This window comes from Pteropus vampyrus, unplaced genomic scaffold, assembly GCF_000151845.1.
Source record: "Pteropus vampyrus isolate Shadow unplaced genomic scaffold, Pvam_2.0 Scaffold490, whole genome shotgun sequence".
Lineage (NCBI taxonomy): Eukaryota > Metazoa > Chordata > Mammalia > Chiroptera > Pteropodidae > Pteropus > Pteropus vampyrus.
In genome coordinates this window covers 151,518-170,279 of record NW_011889271.1, presented here as the reverse complement: position 1 = coordinate 170,279, position 18,762 = coordinate 151,518, and the positions used below count along the sequence as shown (strand labels likewise).

Below are 18,762 nucleotides of genomic sequence, written 5' to 3'. Positions count from 1 at the left end.
GCCGCGACCTGGCCCCGCCGGCCCCCGAGAGCTGACCGAGCACGAGTGATCACGGGCTGGGCCGGGCGGGCGCCTGGACTGACCGCAGGGACGGGGCCCGCCCCAGGTACCGGCCGCCCCTGCCTCCCCAGCGGGCGACGGACAGGACTTGTTCCCCGGCCGGCTGGACGCCGCGATTTTGCCTGGGCTTCCGGGTGAAATCCGAGGCCTGGCTCCGGAGTCTGCCTGCGCCCCCTAGTGGACTTGTCAGAGGGTGCCGCGGACCCTCACTCCGCCCCCCACTGCGGACAGGAGGAGCGCAGGAACCGAGGATTCCAGGGACCGGGGACTACGAGGCTGTTTCCGGAAGCGGAAAGTAGTTCACAAGGAAAACCCCGTCCTGGGATTGCTCCGGCTCCCCAGGACTTGACGCAGCCCCCCCACTTCTGGAGGAGGGGAGGGCCTCTGGGCAGATGGGTGTCCCCTGGCACCCCTTGCCTCTTCTCTTTCTCTCTTTTTTTGGGGAGAAACCTCGGAATTTCTATGAGACCCCCCCCAGGGAGGGGGTCAGTTGGGCCCCCATCCCACACCCCCTGCCACACCCCAGTCCCTGTTGGAATAAAAAAAAAGAAAACCCCAAAAGTGGGGATACCCGGGTCTTGTTTCCTGGGGGCGTGAGGGCATTAAAGACTTGGGCCCCCCAGGGAATCTGCTGAATGGTCGCCTCTGCGCTCTCCAGCCTTGGTCCTGCCCACAGCCAGCAGGTCAGCCCAGGTCCTTGCCGCTGGCCCCTCTCCACTGACCTTACCTCAGGACAGAAGGAGGCTGTGACAGAGACCCTGAGACAGATGGAGAGAGATGCCGGGATCTGGAGAGGCAGAGACACCAGGAAACAGACACAGAGAGACAAAAACCAGATAGGGCTGGGGGAGGGGAGGGCGAGTGAACCATTCAGTATGGCAGGCCTGGGTGGCCCGTGTGTGCCTGGGCTGGGGTGATTTGGTGACTTTGTAATTGTTAGCATATTTGTGTGTGTGTACATCCACGAGGCCATCTGCAAATGTCTGTGACTGACCCTGTGTTTCTGCTGAAAAGGAACCTCCCCAGACTCCAAAAGAGGGAGTGAGAAACCCCCATAGAGAGGGAGAAGGGTGGATCTGCTTTTTGTCCCCGCCCTCCCCCGCCCCCGCGAGAGGTTTCTGTGGAAACTGCAGCTGAGAAAGGACAAGTGAAGGTCACACAGCGAGAGCCAAAACGAGGCCGAGTAGAGGGAGAGAGATGGAAAGATGGGGAGAGAACAAAAGAGACAGAGATGGGGCAGAGAAGGATCGGGAGAGACAATGAGAGGGGCAGAGGAGGATGGGGAAAGAGAGGAAAGGGAGGAGAGACAGGGAGACGTATTTTGATGAGGTAAGAGGATGCAATCGGGTGGAGAAGGGCACAGGAGGGATGGGCAGAGGGGGAAACAGATGAAGCAGGGAGTGTAAGAGATCAGGTAGTTGAGGCTGAGAGAGGAGGGATTGAGGTGGAACAGACTGGCGAGAGACAAGAACCCGTTTGAAACAAGATAGAGATAGGAGGGGGCCAGAGCGGTGAGGAAAGCCAGACAGGGACAGAGGAAGGGAAAGAGGCTAAGCCCGCCTCTGGGGCCTGCGGCCCAGAGCAGGGAGCTGTCCGTTCAGCACCGGCCTGGCTGCCGCGTTGCCGTGTCTCTCCTCCAGGACCTGCCTGCCTTTGCAGTCCTTGGGCAGGCCCCACCCCAGGATACCTGCCTGGCACACAGTGCCTCCAGTCTCCACCTGGCCCCTTCTGTGTCTCAGACGCTTGCCGTGTGTGCACCCCTCCGGAACAGGTGTGGGGGCGAGCTTATGTTTCAGCATCTCGGTGGTCACCACATCTCTTAAAGACTAATCGATATCTCTGCCCTTGGGCCATACCGTCAGTCTATCTAGTGACTAAAATATAATTGCACTTTTCTGTTCTCTCCTCTGTCCCGATACCATGCCACTGATCTCGGGTCTCTCCCCATTTCGGAGTCTCCCTCCCCCTGCTTCTGTTCTGAGTCTCTCCCCAGTCTTTATCTCTGAGTCCCTCCAGTCTGCCAAACATAGCTCTGCCTAGCTGGGTCCCTGTGTCTCTGTCACCTTCATTTAGATCTTCTGTTGCTCTGTCTCCGTCTGTCTCCCTCTGTCTGTTTTCTCATTTCTGTTTTTGCTGTTCTCTGTCTTTGTATGTTGATCTGTATCTGCCTCTCACCGGTTCTGGACAATGTTTCTGTTTCTCTTATGTCTCTCTATCTCTTGTGCCGAGTTCCCCTGTCCCCATGCATCCCTGTGACCTTCCTAAGTCTTTCCCCCCCACCAGCTTCCGCAGAGCCTCGCGCTGGGAGCACGATGCACAGTCATCAGTCTCACCAGGCTTGTTTCTGAGGAGGGAGTGCATGAGGGGGGGATGTGAGCCTGCATCTAGGGTGGGGTGTGGGGAACCAAAGTCTCCCTGAGCCCCACTGGAGAGCAGGAAGAAAGATCCTAGAATCTCCTGGGATCCAGACACCCCCAAGTTTCTCTGACCCTCCAATCCCCTTCCCCATGGTCCAGGCCCATTCCTGCAGGCCAAGGTGTCGGGAGAGTGAAGGAATGATATATTGACAGGCCCTCCCTCCGTCCCTCCCTCCTGGGGGGGCGGGTCAGAGTTGGGGAAGGCGGCCTGGGGGCCTACTACCTGGGTTAGCAGATGTGGCTCACCCCTTTCCTTGGTGTCCATGGAGACAGGCCAGGTCTGCAGGCCCAGCCTCCTTTGCTGCATATTTAGCCTCCCTGTTACCGTGGCAACAAGGGACAGCAGGGAGGGATGGGGATGGGTCAGAGTACAGGATTGGGCCAAGGCTCTGGGTGCCAGGGGAAACCAAAGAGCCGACTCCCTGCCTCCCAGTCTTTGTCCTGTCTCCCTGTCCATGCCCATCTCTCTGTGGCTCTGAACCTCAGTCTCTGTCTCCGTTTCTGTGTCTCTCACTCTGGTTATCAACCTTTCGCACGTTTCCCTGACCAGGTCCTTAACCTTCCCCACCCACCACCCATACACCAGGCTCACTCTGTGCCCCTCGTCTGTGTCCCCCACACCACTCCCATAAGTAGGGAGGATACCCACATTCTGAGAAAGCTACAAGGACAGACTCTCTTGCTCTCTGCCCCTTCTGTTTTCTCCAGGGAGAGTCTGGAGGTGTTCTCATAGAACAAAGGGGTGAGGGCGGGAGGCCATGACTCCTCGGGTTCCAGTGGGTGGCTGATAGGGTATTGTATATATGTGGCAGGCCTGGGGTGTGGGTGCTGGCTGTGTGTCTGTGTGCGTACACGTAACAAAATAGGATGTGTGTAGTGTGTGGGTGAAGGCGTTGGGGTGTGTTTGGAGGCGCGACAAAGGTATATATGATAGCACCACAGTATGTGATGTGCGCAGTGTGGGAGGTGTGTGGGACAGTGTCATGTGACGTTTCTGTGAATTATTGTGCTGTGTGTGAGTCTGTGTGCACCATTTTGTCATTAACAATTAGCAACCACAAGTTGCCAGTTTTACAAAGTGGGCCTTTGCTCATGCCCAGATATACTGGGGGGGAGTGTGTGTGATAGTGTGTTTGTGTGTTGTGTGACCATGCAACGGCATCCACAAAGGCTCCTGCCACTGCAGGTGTGAGGAGGCCGTGTGAGGCCTGCGGTGTGTGATGGTGCCGAGTGTGAGTGTGTGATGGTTTTGGGGTCTGTGGGTTGCATGGTGGCGAGTCCTATGTGAGATGGAACAAGGCCAGGTCTGGTGGAGCGTGCGATGTGTGTGTGTCTTTGATGTAGTGTTCTGAGGGGGTGTATTAATATACACGGCACTTTATAGTTATGATTATGATTCCGTTGTGGTGTAATAGGTGTGCGAGGTGTGTGCTATGCACATTTCATTTCTACGTGTCCGTAGGTGTCAGGTTGCACGATGGAGTCGTGTAGCATGTGTGTGATGGTACAAGCCGGTGTGGTGGACTGTGACTGTGCAGTGTGATGGAGTGGTGTGTGTGTGTGTCCCCAGCAACTGGATGATCTGGGTGATGGTCGTGTATGTGTGTGTGTGTGTGATGCCGGGTAGGGTCCTCTGGCTTCAATGTGTCTCCTGTGTATTGTGCAGTTGTGGCTTATTGGATGGCTCTGCCATGGTTCTGGGGGGGGGGCTCACAGAGTGAGGGGGCCTCAGGGCTCCTTCTCCCTCTTCATTGTGGGGTCTTGACTCTTATGCCCTCTCCAGCTCCTCCTCCTGATCAGCACCCCACGCAGGCTCCAGCCCCCACCCCACTGCGGACGGAGGTGTTCTGGGCCCCTGCCTCATTGCGGTGGTTTATGGGGCTTCCCCCACCCGATGTCCACCTCCCGCAGGTCACCCCTCTCCCTCGTGGCACGCCCCCACGATGAGGGGAATTCCGGGGATTTCCCGCCCTCAGTGCCCCCTCCTCGGAGGCGCCCCCCACATTGCAGGGGTCTCCAGCTCCCTCATTGCAGGAATCTCCGGGATCTCCCCCTCCCGCAGCGTTCCCCCTTGGCGGAGGCTGGGGGCGGGGAGGACAGCTGCAGTACTGGGGGCGGGGCCGCGGGCCGTCCATCAGGGCGGCGGCACCCCTGATTGGCCGGCGCCTGCCCCCCCGCGAGCGCGGGCATATGAGGCAGCGGAGGCGGCGGCCGCCGCAGACCCTGTGCGGTAGGGCTGACGGCAGGACAGACCCGCGGACAGAGGCGCGGGCGCTGCAGAGGCTCCCAGCCCGAGCCCGCGCCTGAGCCCGCTCCGAGGCCTCTGCCCCGGCCCCCACCCCGCCCACCCGCCCCTGGCCCCCGGAGCCGCCAAGATGGGGGTAGGTGCTCGGGCCGGCCGGGCGGTGCGTGTGTGCGACATCGTGGGTCCAGTGACACTGGGTGTCTGCGGGGGGCGGGGGCTCCGGGACGCCTGCACTCCCGGGCCAGGTCTGCGGGACCCCGTGAGCCGGCTGACTTGGCCCGCGCGTGTGGCTGTGCCGCTGGTTGAATGTGCACGCGGGCCGTCTGGATTGTGGGGGTCTATGGCGTGGCGCATGTCGGCGCGTCTTTGTGTACCGGGTCTACGGGGCACGGACCGGCCCGCGGCATCTCTGCCTGACCTAATGCGGTGGCGTGTGCATGTGCGCGCGTGTGAGCTCCTGGCTCTGTTGGGCCCTGCCAGCACCACCTGCCTGCGATTTTGTGGCCCGGGTTGTGTCTGACTGTCTGAGTGTCTGCAACCTGTCTGGATGTGTCTGCGAGCTGGCGTTTGTATCTGGGAGTGCTGAATCCTCTCTGCTTCCCTGGCGGGGTGGAGACAGGTCGGGGCTCTGGGACCAGATGACCTCTTTCTCCTTCCAGGCCTGCGTGGGGCGGGGGGGAGCCTCCGCAGTGCGGTGCGGTGGGGTCTGGGGCTGCGATGTCTATCCAGCCCCTAATCTGAAGGAGCAGACCTGGAGGGCTGGGAGGAGCAGGAGAACATGGCAGAGAGACTGAGTGCCTGGCTGAGCGCGAACGTGCGCAAATGCGTGTGGGGGGCGGGGGTATCGTGCATGCCTGGCTATGCCCTTGCCTCCGTGTCCGTGTGTCCTTGTCTGTCTGCGAGTCTCTCCAGCAGATGCCGCCTCCTTTCCTGGCTGACCACCTGACCCCCGTTGCAGCCCTGGATTCCTCCCTGTGTGTCTGGGGCGGGGCCGTGGGGGGAGGAGTGGGAGAAAGTGGCAGGTGGGCTGGGCTGGATGGGAGAGGCCAATGCGAATGGAATATGAGGGATGGGGAGAAAGATGGCGGATGAAGGCTGATGGGTCCAGGGATGGAGGTGGGGGATGGGGCTGCAGATCTGAGGATTGCGGTGGGTGAGGGGAGGTGGGGAGAAGAATTGGGTGGGGAGAAGACTGGGAGAGAGGAGGAGGCAGGGGGGAGTCAGTGATGCTTCCAGGTAAGTGAGATGAATGGAGGGGAAGCTGTGGGCAGGTGGAGGAGAGGACTGAGGCTAAAGGGCTTAGAGAAGGAATTGGGGGGAGTCTTAGGAAAAGAAGTGAGGACAGATGGAGAGGTGAAGCACTTCAGACACGGGGAGCAGAGACAGAGAAACAGACGTGGAAAGAAGGAGAGAAATGCAGAAATAGATGCTCTAAAAGAGGCAGGGAGAAAGAGACCGATATAGAGACAAAGTAAGAGACACTCATGGGCAGAGACATGGGCGAGACACAGACATGGAGAGGCATGGAGAGACAAAGAGAGAAACTGAGGCTGAGATGAGGAGACCCAAAGACAGACATTTCCTATCTAGACACAACCTGAGTCAGTTGGAATGACAGGAATGGAGGCAAAGGGCAATAGGGCAGGTTGTGGGAGAGATGCTCAGAGATGATGCCCCAGACACCCTGAGGCAGGGAGGGACAGGCTGGCTGAAGTGCAGAGGTTGCGTGAGCTGAGGGTGTCAGGGGAGGCGGACAGCATGGAAAACGGCAAGGAGTTGCAGAGGCGGGCTGCAGCGAGACAGGCGTGTCCCCCACCCTCAGAGGTGCTCCCCTCCCACAGTGCGCCCATCTGGGCCTCCCGCCTTGACTGGGAAAGCCTCGGCTCCCCCTCCAACAGATGGAAGCCCACCCTCAAGGGAGTCTGATCGTGTCAAGGGCACGCGAGAGCCAAGGCTCACCTGCCAGGGACTAGGATGTGGCAGCCTCGTCTCCCTCAGACCCAGGAGTCCAGACCTCCAGCCCCTCCTCTGTCAGGCTCAGGAGTCTAGGCCCCCAGCCCCTCCTCCATCAGACCCAAAAGTCTAGGCCCCCAGCCCCTCCTCCCTCAGACCCAGAAGCCCAAGCCCCAAGCTCCTCCTCCCTCCGACCCAGGAGTCCAGACCCCCAGCTCCTCCTTCGTCAGGCCCAGGAGTCTAGGCCCCCGGCCCCTCCTCCCTCAGACCCAGGAGGCTGGGAGCCCACCCCTAGGCCCCACAGAGACCTAAGCATCAGCTTGCCAGCATCCCCTAAGAATTCAGAGGCGAGCACCTGGTTTTCTCCCTGATTCCTACCTGGCCCCCGTCTCCTTTCTGCCTCCCCCTTCACATCTCCACCTTGATCTCATGACCTAACATCTCCACATCTCTCCATCCATGGGTCTACCTCTCTGCGGAGTCTGAGAACCCCCTTGAGGCAGGGGATGGAGGAGTGTCCTCCCTGTTCCCCAAGCCTCTGTGCTTCCGAGTCAGACGCAGTGCTGCTGCAGGGCTGGCCCAGGGCCAAGCCTCCCTCCTGACCCCCAAAACTCTCTTAGAGACTCCAGACCGCCAGGCTGCAACCCCTCCCAGCAGCCCCCCAGCTCAGCCTCCAGGTCTCGGAAGCAGACAGCAGGCAGCTCAGCCCTCTACAAGGTCACGAGGAGATTATTGCTGAGCCGTGCTGAGCCTGGGATCCCGGCTTGGCTGTGGGCCCACGGGATCTGTCAGCGGCCCTCTATCAGCACCCAGCCTCATGCCACCCCTCCTGTCCGTGTCCCAGGACACTGCCTTCCCCGTTTTCCCAGGCCCCCAGACTGGAACTTCAGTCACTGCTCTCCCCGCCTCCCCCATCACACCACATCCAGTTCAAGCCAGTCCCGGGGCTTCTGCTTCTCACTCTTCTGCATCCCAAATCTCACTTTGTCCTCCGGAGACCTGACCGTGCCCACTTCCTGTTCGAACCTGTCCATGGCTCCCATCAGCCCTCGGGAGAGAGGACAAGGTCCATAGCTTGTCCGTCAAAGGCCCTCAGGTTCGGCTGCATGTCCAGCCAGACCACCATCCCTGTGCACAACAGGCTGCCTCCCAGGCCTTTGTCCTAGCTGTGACCAACACCTGGAGTGCCCTTTCCTCTCCATTCCTGCCAGTCCTGTGGGGTCTCCCAAGACTTACTGGGTCCTCTGAGAGACAGAGAGTGAGACATCCACGGGGCTGGGGAGAGAGGCCCAGGGAAAGAGCCAAGTGGAAAAGACGGGGAAAGTGACATACATGAGACCTGGAGCTGGAAGGACATAGATGCTGAAATGGACCCAGAGAGAGACAGACACAGGGATAGAGAAGATCACAGAGTGAGACAGTGAGAGAGAGACAAGATGGTCGAACAGGAGAGACAGAGAGGCAGAGACATACCGAGCGTCACAGAGAAGGAAGTAGCTTGAGAGATCGAGGCAGAGATACAAGACAGAGAGAGGCAGCGATGAGGTTGGAGAAGGACGTGGAGACAGAAAATACTGACAGAGACAGTCTGAGATCCCAACACACCAACTGGGAGAGAGAGAGAGGAACCTCGAGAGACAAACTTAGCTTGACTCAGAAGAGATAGTTCAAGAGATGGAGACAGAGAGACATAAAGAGCCAGGGAGCAAAGGAAGACAAAACCACAGACACACGCAGAGAGACTCAGAGACGGAGAGAGAGAAAGACAGCAACACGAAGCGGTGAGGGAGAGGGAGCGGGGAGAAAAATGGCCACAGAGATACAGAGATGCAGAGATAAAGAGGCAGAAGAAGATAGAGACAAAATAGAACAGGACGGAGAGACCCAGAGAGACAGACGGAAAAAGACACATAGAGAAAGACAGACAGACACAGCAAGACATAGACACTCAGAAGTTTAGACAGGCCCCAAAAGAGGGTGGAAGAGACAGAAGGAGACACACAGAGAGAAAAAGACACATAGAGACCGAAGGGAAGAGATCTACAGATACGAGCACAAAAACGGAGAGAGAGAAGCACACACTGACCCAGACCGAGACCCTCGGGGACAGATACCCAGAGATACATGGAGCCAGGGACCGTAAAGCCAATTAGCAGCGACGAGACTCAGGTTTGAGACACACCCAGAGCCGGAGGGAAACCCACCCAGACACACAGGACAGACACAGACTGAGACCCCCAAGCCAGCCCTCTGCCCAGAGACACAGGACAGGGTGATAGTGGGCTTGGGAGGGCCGGTGTCCCCCTGTAATCCCTTCTCGCCCGCAGTCTGGTGGCTCTGACAGCTATCGTGTCGCCACCTCGCAGGACAAGAAAGATGACAAGGGCTCGCCCAAGAAGAGCAAGGGCGCCAAGGAGCGCCGGGACCTGGATGACCTCAAGAAGGAGGTGGCTATGGTAAGCCCCACCCCCCGCTCCTCGCGCGCGCCCTCCCAGAGCAGGCCCCGCCCACCCCCGAGGGCTTTGCCGCTGACCCGCCTGCCCGCAAATTCCTGTTCCTCAGACGGAGCACAAGATGTCAGTGGAAGAGGTCTGCCGGAAATACAACACGGACTGCGTGCAGGTGTGGCGGGCCTGGGCGAGGACGGGCTGGGGCTGCACCCCTGGGTTCTGGGGTGCTCCTGAAGTGCTGGGGAGCCAGGGTTGCTCAGGAAGGGTTCTGTGTGAGTCCTGTGTCTCCCAGGGTCTGACCCACAGCAAAGCCCAGGAGATCCTGGCCCGGGACGGGCCGAACGCGCTCACGCCGCCGCCCACCACCCCAGAGTGGGTCAAGTTCTGTCGCCAGCTCTTCGGGGGCTTCTCCATCCTGCTGTGGATCGGCGCCATCCTCTGCTTCCTGGCCTACGGCATCCAGGCGGGCACGGAGGACGATCCCTCTGGGGACAACGTGAGTGCTGTCCACGCTGCACTGCACCAGGCACTTGCCCGGCCTTTCAAAGCCCACTCTTCTTCTTTTTCTCGTCAAACTTTCACAATCATCCCATGAAAGAACCGGAGAAGGTGCAGGGAAAGCTGAGGCTCACACAGGCCAAGTAACTCACCCAAGATCCCACAGGAGGCCATGCGAGCTAGGGCTCCGTCCCAAGGCTGTGTGACCTCGATGGCTTTGGGGACAGACACCACCAGGTGGTCTCGGCCTGAACGATACCCAAAGAGCGGGTGCGCTAATGCAGAGACCCAGACACACCCACCTGCTGATCTGTCAGCACCCATCCACCCCACACAGGAGACCCACACTGGGACACGGTCTCAGCAAACGCCACGCCCAAAAGCACAGACCCACACACTGACTGCATATAGATTCCTACCTGCACACACGGGCAGAGCCAACATCGTCACACTTGGACACAGTCACACGGCCACCTAGATCAGATGCACAGGCGCAGACAGATACAGACATAGACCGATAGAAAGAGAGACACAGGATGAGACACACAGAGTTGCAAGCACAACCTGTTGGCAGGCGGATATGAGGATCAAGCACAAACAGTATTCTCAGAAATTAAAACCTAAACAGGCAGACAGACAGACAGACATGCTGACCTAAACATGGACAGACACATGGACAGATAATAGCACACCCCCGGATTCTCTAACACAGGCAGAAAGACAGACAAACAGACAGACAGATGCACAAAATGGAGAGATTGACAGACCCAGAGACTGAAACACACCCATGCTCAGAGCGAGGGATTCAAACATGGACGGGTGGACAGACACACAGACGAGAGATGCTCAGACACAGAGACCTTCAAATGAACACGACCCAAGGGTCAGACACATAAACGCAGAACCCAGTCGATGCAAAGCTTCCTTCCAAGATTCCACAAAACTCGGGGGGGCTGACGGGAGCAGCTCCGGGGCGGCCGTGACCCTGGGTCTCCCCACAGCTGTACCTGGGCATCGTGCTGGCGGCCGTGGTCATCATCACTGGCTGCTTCTCCTACTACCAGGAGGCCAAGAGCTCCAAGATCATGGAGTCTTTCAAGAACATGGTTCCCCAGGTGAGGGGTGCCCAGGAAGGGGCCAGGTGGGTGGGAGCCATGCCAGGTGACCCCGGGCAGAGGGAGTCGGGAAGGTGACTCTTCTCTATCCCTCCCCCAGCAAGCCCTGGTGATCCGGGAAGGTGAGAAAATGCAGGTGAACGCTGAAGAGGTGGTGGTTGGAGACTTGGTGGAGATCAAGGGTGGAGACCGAGTCCCAGCCGACCTGCGCATCATCTCAGCCCACGGCTGCAAGGTGGGCCTGGCACCTGGGGCTCAGCTCTGCCCTGCCCGGAGTGGCCCAGGAGCTCAGCCCCTCCAGCCCCTCCTCCCCCAGGACCCAGGAATCTGGACCCCCACCCCCTCCTCCCTAAGACCCCAGGAGCCTGAGCTCCCAGCCACTTCCTCACTCAAGTCTGGGAGCTGGACCCCCACCCCCGTCATCTCTCAGACCCGAGAAACCTGAGCCCCCAGCCCCATCCTCCCTCAGACCCAGGAGTCCAGGCCCCTGGTCCCCTAGACCCATAGGTACCTTAGACCTTGGCAAAAAGCCCTGTGCCTTCCCCACCTTCAGTAGCCCAGCCGTGGCCTCCCAGATACCACTCACCCACTCCAGCACCCCGACTTCCCACTGTGACCTCAAGGGACACAGACTTCAGCCCAAGTCCCCTCTGGACAAATGCCCCCTGATCCCAGAGCCGGGGCTAAGCCTGCTGTCCTGTGCACCCCCTCACCCCCCCAGGTAGACAACTCCTCCCTGACCGGTGAGTCAGAGCCGCAGACCCGTTCTCCTGACTGCACACATGACAACCCCTTGGAGACTCGAAATATCACCTTCTTTTCCACCAACTGTGTGGAAGGTGAGGTGGGGTGCAGTGGGGGTGCAAGGCTGGTCCAGATAGTGGGACATGCATCAGGGGCTCGGGATCCCTCTGAACCTCACTGAGCCCTGACCCCACCTCAGCCCCCGCCCCACCTCAGCCTAATCCCCTCTGGCCCCACAGGCACGGCTCGGGGCGTGGTGGTGGCCACAGGGGACCGCACTGTCATGGGCCGGATTGCCACCCTCGCCTCCGGGCTGGAGGTGGGCAAGACGCCCATCGCCATCGAGATCGAGCACTTTATCCAGCTCATCACTGGCGTGGCCGTCTTCCTGGGCGTCTCCTTCTTCATCCTCTCCCTCATTCTCGGATATACCTGGCTCGAGGCTGTCATCTTCCTCATTGGCATCATTGTGGCCAATGTCCCAGAGGGTCTGCTGGCCACCGTCACTGTAAGGCCTGGACTCCTGGGTCTGGGGGAAGAGGGGCCGGGGCCTGGACCCCTGGGTCTGGGGGAGGAGGGGCCGGGGCCTGGATTGCTATGTTCTTGATAAAGGCAAGTTGGGTGTGAGGACTGAGCATCTCAGATCTTGAACGAGGAGGGCCCTGGGACTCAGAGGGCCTCATCAGCAAAACAAGCCAATAAAAATCTTGAGAAACACCGCAGAGCATAAAGGGCTAGCAATCCTATCACCTTTTAAAGTTAACTTACAAAATTAGGGAAAACCCCCTCATAGTAAAAGTCTAAAGAATATATAAAAATACTTTAAAAATAAAATAACAGTCCACCTTCCATTGGGGCTCTCTGTACTCCTCCCTGGCAGATGCGGGCCTATTGCAGCGTGTGTAGTTAAGTTTTTGTAGGTACACAGAAGGAAAGGCACCGGCTTAGGAATACCAGTCTGCCCCTCGATTCCTTTACGTAATCGACCCTGCAAAGTGTTCTATTTTAGCACGTTCAAAGCTATTCTAGGTTAAAGGCCTTCTCCTGACATATAATATACACATAAAGCGTTGAACATGTGAATGTACAGCTTGAGAGTCTGGGAAAACTAAACACACCCATTCAGCTGTACCCAGCTTGAGTTTCCCAGAAGCCCCCTCAAGACCACATCCAGCCCCTACTCCCAACCCAAGGGTAACCCCTATCCTGGTGACCCCTAAGCATAGCTTTCCTGCTCCATATCAATTGGCACAATTCAATATGAACTCTTGTTTCCGGCCCTTTTTTGTTGAATGTTATGTTTTTGAACTTCCTCCACGCATTTCTCTGCAGCGGCAGCTTGCTCTTTTTCATTGCTGTATAGTATTCCATCTTTGTTCTACAATTTGTTTATCGCTTCTTCTGTTAGTGGACATTTGGGCTGTTTTCCGTTTGTCTGTACCTCTGGGTGGAATTGCTGGGTGACGGGCCACCCAGGGTTCTCCCTGGGCTGGGGCATTGGGTTGTTGGCACTCATGTTGCTGGTCCAACCCCGTCACCTGGCTCTACCTGTAACTTGCCTGCCCTTGTGCGCCCCGCAGGTGTGTCTGACACTGACCGCCAAGCGGATGGCCCGGAAAAACTGCCTCGTAAAGAACCTGGAGGCTGTGGAGACCCTGGGCTCCACGTCCACTATCTGCTCGGACAAGACAGGGACCCTCACCCAGAACCGCATGACGGTCGCCCACATGTGGTTCGACAACCAGATCCACGAGGCCGACACCACTGAGGACCAGTCAGGTGAGGGTGGGGCCCAGCCGGGGACCGAGGGGGCCTGGCCCCAAGGCACCCCCAACTGTGACATGTGCCTCTTGCAGGGACCTCGTTCGACAAGAGCTCGCACACCTGGGTGGCCCTGTCCCACATCGCCGGACTCTGCAATCGGGCCGTCTTCAAGGGCGGTCAAGACAATATTCCTGTGCTCAAGGTGGGTCCGCCGCCCGCCTGACCTTGGCCCTGCCCGCGCCCGACCCCACCGCTGCGCCCCGACCTGACAGCCCTCTCTCCCCAGAGGGATGTGGCCGGCGATGCCTCCGAGTCGGCCCTGCTGAAGTGCATCGAGTTGTCGTCTGGGTCTGTGAAGCTGATGCGGGAACGGAACAAGAAAGTGGCCGAGATCCCCTTCAACTCCACCAACAAGTACCAGGTACACGGGCTCCGCACGGGAGCCGGCCCGGACCCCGCTTCCTCTACGGTGCCCGGAGCTGTCAGCTCGGCTCCGCACCCTCCTGCTTTGGGCAGGTTCCTAATGTTCCCAGAGCCTCGGTTTCCCCATCTGTAAGATGGGATCGATGGTATTCATGCGGTGGGGGGAGAATAGACCTGGGTGAGAGCAGTGTCTCCGGACCAGGGCCGGAGGCAAAGGATTGGCGAGCTTCCAGCAGCAAGGCAGGGAAACCGGCCAGAGGTCGCTTTCATTCCCCCGACGGATATCTTTTCGAGTGGCCATCGCATGTCAGGCTCGTGTCTTAGGTGCTGGGGACACACATAGCAGTGAGTGAAAGAGTGAGGTCTCGTCTCTAGTGGAACTTACGCTCCAGTGCTAGCAGACGAGAAATGTGTCAGCCGCTGGCCGTGCCGAGGAAAGGAGCCTTGCAGGTGTCTGGGGAAATGTCCCAGGCAATGAGCACGGCATATGCAAAGGCCCCGAGGCAGGAGTGTGCTGCCATGTCGGGACAAGGGCCAGGCAGCCGGTGTGGCAGAGCAGCGGGTTAGGGAGTGCGGTGGGAGGTGAGGGCTGTGGGTGTTGGGCCAGGTCCTGTGAGGCCTCGTGGGCCATGGAGAAGGCTTGGGTGTGACTCTGAAGGGGACGTGAGCCAGGGGAAGGCTCTGAGCAAAGGAGAGAGGGGGCCTGACTCATGTTTTTAAACAGCTTCATTGAGGTATAATTTACATCCCATAGGTCACCCATTTAAAGTGCATAACTCTGGTCTACAGCCATGCCACTCTGAACAAGCCCAATCCCGTCTGCTCTCGGAAGCTAGGCAGGATCGGGCCTGGTTAGTACTTGGATGGGAGACCACCTAAGAAGACCAGGTGCTGTAGGCGTAAAAAAATATAAATAAAGAAGTGATCGTCAGCTGACAAGTTCCTTGCAATCTGTGAGGTTAACCAAGAGTTGCTTCCCCTAAAAAAATAAAAATAAAAAAAATAAAGTGCATAACTCCATAGTTTCAGTATATTTGCAGATATGTACACTCACAGACGCGGTTGATTTCAGAACATTTTCACCACCTCCAAAAGAAACCTCACATTCCTTAGTTTTTGCCGCCCGCCTCCCTCACTCTCCCTCAGCCCTAAGCAGCTGTTAATCTATGTTCTGTCTCTGCGGATTTGCCTGCTCTGGACATTTCACGTAAACGGGATCGTACGGTGTATGGTCTTTTGCGTCTGGCTGCTTTTGCTCGGCACGTTTTCAGGTTTTGTTCATGTCTCAGCATGGACCCGGGCTTCACTCCTCTCTGTGGCCAGACCATATCCTATCGTGTGGATGGACCACATTTCGTTTGCACCTACTGGCTGCCGTGAACATTCACGAACGAGTTGTCTCGTGGACATCGTTTGCATGTCTCTTGGGTGTAAACCTGGGACTTGCTGGGTCATATGCTTAGCCTACGTCTAACCTTTTGGGGAATTTCCGGACTGTTTTCCAAAGTGGCTGCACCATTTTCCGCTGACTCACCTTTTTTCCAAGGGTCCTCTTGGCTGCCGTGGGGAGAAAATGCCATGGGGTGGGGGGGGCCGAAGTGGTGACTCCCAGTGAGGGCTGCTGCGATGTTCCATGTGAGAGGTGGTGGTGGCCGGACGGGGGCCAGATGGGGTGAGATGGGGAAAGGTCGGCCTCCGGGTGTATTTCAGAGGTGAGCCGGCCAGATTTGGTGATGGGTCGGATGTGGGATAAGAGGGTGTCGGGGCGGGTGGAGGGCAGGGGGAGAGGCACAGGTCCTGATGGGAGAGTTGCAGAGGGGCAGAAATGTGAGACAGAGAGACAGAAATGAGCGGGGTGAGCAGCGGTCTCTGTGAAAGAGTCGGAGAAACAGGACGATCTTTCAGGGAGAGTGATTTGGGCAGCGCCCCCTGTCTGTCCTGGCGGCCACCGCTCCCGGCAGGCGGGGTCCTCTCCCCGGCCCAGTGCAGGCAGCTTCCAGGTCCCTGTGAGGCTCAGACATGTCCACCCTCTGCTCCGTCCACAGCTGTCCATTCACGAGACTGAGGACCCCAATGACAACCGGTACCTGCTGGTGATGAAGGGTGCCCCCGAGCGCATCCTGGACCGCTGCTCCACCATCCTGCTGCAGGGCAAGGAGCAGCCGTTGGACGAGGAGATGAAGGAGGCCTTCCAGAACGCCTACCTCGAGCTCGGTGGCCTGGGCGAGCGGGTGCTGGGTGAGCCCAATGGGCGGGCTGAGCTGGGGTGGGGATGGGGCCAGCTCGGGGCGAGGCCCTTGGGGTAAGGAGGGGTGTGATGCTGCCCAGACCCTGCTCAGAATACGGCCTCCCAGAATGCACTGTGAATGATGAATGAATGAATGAATGAATGAACGAGGATGGCATCTTTAGGAAATGAATGTTGGCCGATTGGCTGGCTGAATGAGAGGCGACCGCCAGGCCCCGGGCGTCCGGAGCTGTGGCGCAGGAGGCAGGGAGGCCAGAGGCTGGAGCCCTCAAGCCCTGCTCCGCCCTGCCTCAGGTTTCTGCCATTACTACCTGCCCGAGGAGCAGTTCCCCAAGGGCTTTGCCTTCGACTGTGATGACGTGAACTTCACCACGGACAACCTCTGCTTCGTGGGCCTCATGTCCATGATCGACCCGCCCCGGGCAGCCGTCCCCGATGCAGTGGGCAAGTGCCGCAGCGCGGGCATCAAGGTGTGGCCTGGGGCAGCCGGGGGAGGCAGGCCAGTGCCCCAGGGGCCAGCGGGGATGCTGGACCATCCCCAAATAATGCCCGCAGGTTATCATGGTCACGGGCGATCACCCCATCACGGCAAAGGCCATTGCCAAGGGCGTGGGCATCATCTCCGAGGGCAACGAGACCGTGGAGGACATCGCCGCCCGGCTCAACATCCCTGTCGGACAGGTCAACCCCCGGTGAGCGCCACCCTCTGGCTCCGTGTTCTGCCCCACGGGGTGGCCGGTCCCCCTCCCTTCTGGGCTTCCTCTGGTGACTCAGTGCCTGGGTCCTGTTCCCCCTCCACGTGGGAGGACAAGCAGCCTGGCGTAGGTCGGTATCCCAGCTTCGCTCCCGGGCTGTGTGACCTCAAACAAGTCATTCAGCCTCCCTCCGCCTCTCCCGTCTGCGGGTCGGGCCTGCCCGGCTCTCTGTCCGTGAGGCATCGCGGTGCCACTCCCCACGCATTGTGACCACTCTCTGCTCCTCGCAGGGATGCCAAGGCCTGTGTGATCCATGGCACCGACCTCAAGGACTTCACCTCCGAGCAGATCGACGAGATCCTGCAGAATCACACTGAGATCGTCTTTGCCCGCACGTCCCCCCAGCAGAAGCTCATCATCGTGGAGGGCTGTCAGAGACAGGTGGGCTGGGGCCCGTGTCCCTCGGAGGAGGCAGCTGGGCCTGGACTCCTGGTCCTGGAGGAGGAGGGGCGGGGGCCGGGCCTCTGGGCATCCTCTTCACACTCCTTTCCTGCAGGGAGCTATCGTGGCCGTGACTGGAGATGGTGTGAACGACTCCCCCGCTCTGAAGAAGGCCGACATTGGGGTGGCCATGGGCATCGCCGGCTCCGACGTCTCCAAGCAGGCGGCGGACATGATTCTGCTGGATGACAACTTTGCCTCCATCGTCACGGGTGTGGAGGAGGGTGAGTGGGCAGCTGGCCCTGGGAACTGGGGTGCCAGCAGGAGGCCACAGAAGGGCCTGGGAACAGGCCAGGGCTGCAGTGGAATGCACAGAGGGGAGACACCAGAATCCCACTGGCCCCCAGCAGGGCCCAAACTTGTCCTTTTCAGTTTCCCTCCCCGACAGGCCGGGGGCTTCCTGGGGGCAAGACTGAGCAGACGCATTTCTGGGTCTCCTTGTCGCCCAGTGCAGGGCCAGTCCGGCGGGCAAGGCCGACTCGGAAGCATTTTTAAAATACTCATATGCACGGCCATGAGAACAGAGGGGCCCTCAGGCGGCCCCTCCCCAGCCTGGGGTCGGGGGCAAGGACAGGGCTCCCTGCCGAGTCCCAAAGGCCACGCTGGCATTGTCGCCCAGGCAGTGTCAGGGAAGAGGGGCGCAGGCAGAGGAAGCTGGGCGTGTGAGGCAGGGACGCTGGGAGCCCAGGCCACACAGCCCAGCACCGCCTCCTGCCAGGCCTCGATGCGGCCACAGATGGGGCTTGCTCACGTTTAATTTTATTCTGACCTTCAAAGTAATTGATGGTCATTATAGAAAACGTGGAAAAGCATGAAGAAGGAAATTGGAATCGGAATCACCCATAACCTCCCATCCAGAGATCATCACTGTTCACACTGTGGTGCATCTTCTTCCCGTTTCTCTGCCATTTGAAATGTCCCCAGTGTAGAAAAATAATGCCCGATAAAAGAGAATTCAAGCTGAGCCTAAAATGAGAAGTTAAATGTCCTTATTTCTTGTCTCCTACCTCCCAGAGGACACCATGGTTAACCCTTTCTTACCCCTGGACATCCTCTACGCATATGCAACGCACGCACTCACAGATATACGCGTTCACCCCTTCTAGACATTTGTTGGGCTCCTCCCTTGTGCATCACGCAGGTGCTCAGCTGGGAGCAGAGCAGACACGGTTCCTGCCCCCCAGACGCTGAGAGAGACAGCTTTAAGTGCACAGACAAGTACATAACGACAAATTGCAATGAGTAAGAAGTTAGCAGGATGCGATGACAGATAGAAATGGGGATGATACCTAGATAGGGTAGATGAGGAGGGCCTCTGTGGAGTGACAGAAACAAAGTTTAACTTCCGGGAGGGGAGATTCCAGGTGTCCCCAAAAGCAGAGAGGGCGGCCTGGTGAACCCCACTGTCAGCCAGCTCTGACAGTTACTGATCTTGATTCAACCTCTGCTCCCTACACACGCACACACACACGCACACACACACGACACACGCCTTCAAGCACATTCAAGTCATCGGTTCATCTGTGAATATTTTAGGATAAGATACCTCTAGTTCGTGGGGAGCAGCAGGTGTGAACACCTAAGGGTCTTATTTTTACACAAAGGTGACCAAACCACCTACACCTGCATGCAGCCTGCTTTTTTTTTTT

General features: G+C 58.5%; 2 protein-coding genes and 1 pseudogene across 2 annotated transcripts in view; all 3 read left to right on the top strand.

Moving 5' to 3' along the window:
- The window catches only part of GRIK5 (glutamate ionotropic receptor kainate type subunit 5), a 52,864-nt gene extending 52,207 nt beyond the window's left edge, over positions 1-657 (top strand). The window contains exon 17 of the mRNA XM_023524731.1: positions 292-657. Within this exon, the coding sequence (XP_023380499.1) occupies positions 292-657 (366 nt within the window). The remainder of the gene's footprint in view (positions 1-291) is intronic.
- A 4,195-nt stretch (positions 658-4,852) lies between these two features.
- ATP1A3 (ATPase Na+/K+ transporting subunit alpha 3) overlaps positions 4,853-18,762 on the top strand; it is a 19,588-nt gene continuing 5,678 nt past the window's right edge. The window contains exons 1-16 of the mRNA XM_023524729.1: positions 4,853-4,981; positions 8,955-9,131; positions 9,238-9,297; positions 9,418-9,621; positions 10,625-10,738; positions 10,839-10,973; positions 11,460-11,577; positions 11,722-11,990; positions 13,063-13,261; positions 13,339-13,448; positions 13,533-13,667; positions 15,715-15,907; positions 16,212-16,387; positions 16,473-16,609; positions 16,903-17,053; positions 17,169-17,337. Of these exons, the coding sequence (XP_023380497.1) occupies positions 4,853-4,981; positions 8,955-9,131; positions 9,238-9,297; positions 9,418-9,621; positions 10,625-10,738; positions 10,839-10,973; positions 11,460-11,577; positions 11,722-11,990; positions 13,063-13,261; positions 13,339-13,448; positions 13,533-13,667; positions 15,715-15,907; positions 16,212-16,387; positions 16,473-16,609; positions 16,903-17,053; positions 17,169-17,337 (2,476 nt within the window). The remainder of the gene's footprint in view (positions 4,982-8,954; positions 9,132-9,237; positions 9,298-9,417; positions 9,622-10,624; positions 10,739-10,838; positions 10,974-11,459; positions 11,578-11,721; positions 11,991-13,062; positions 13,262-13,338; positions 13,449-13,532; positions 13,668-15,714; positions 15,908-16,211; positions 16,388-16,472; positions 16,610-16,902; positions 17,054-17,168; positions 17,338-18,762) is intronic.
- LOC111732789 lies at positions 14,451-14,569 on the top strand (annotated as a pseudogene).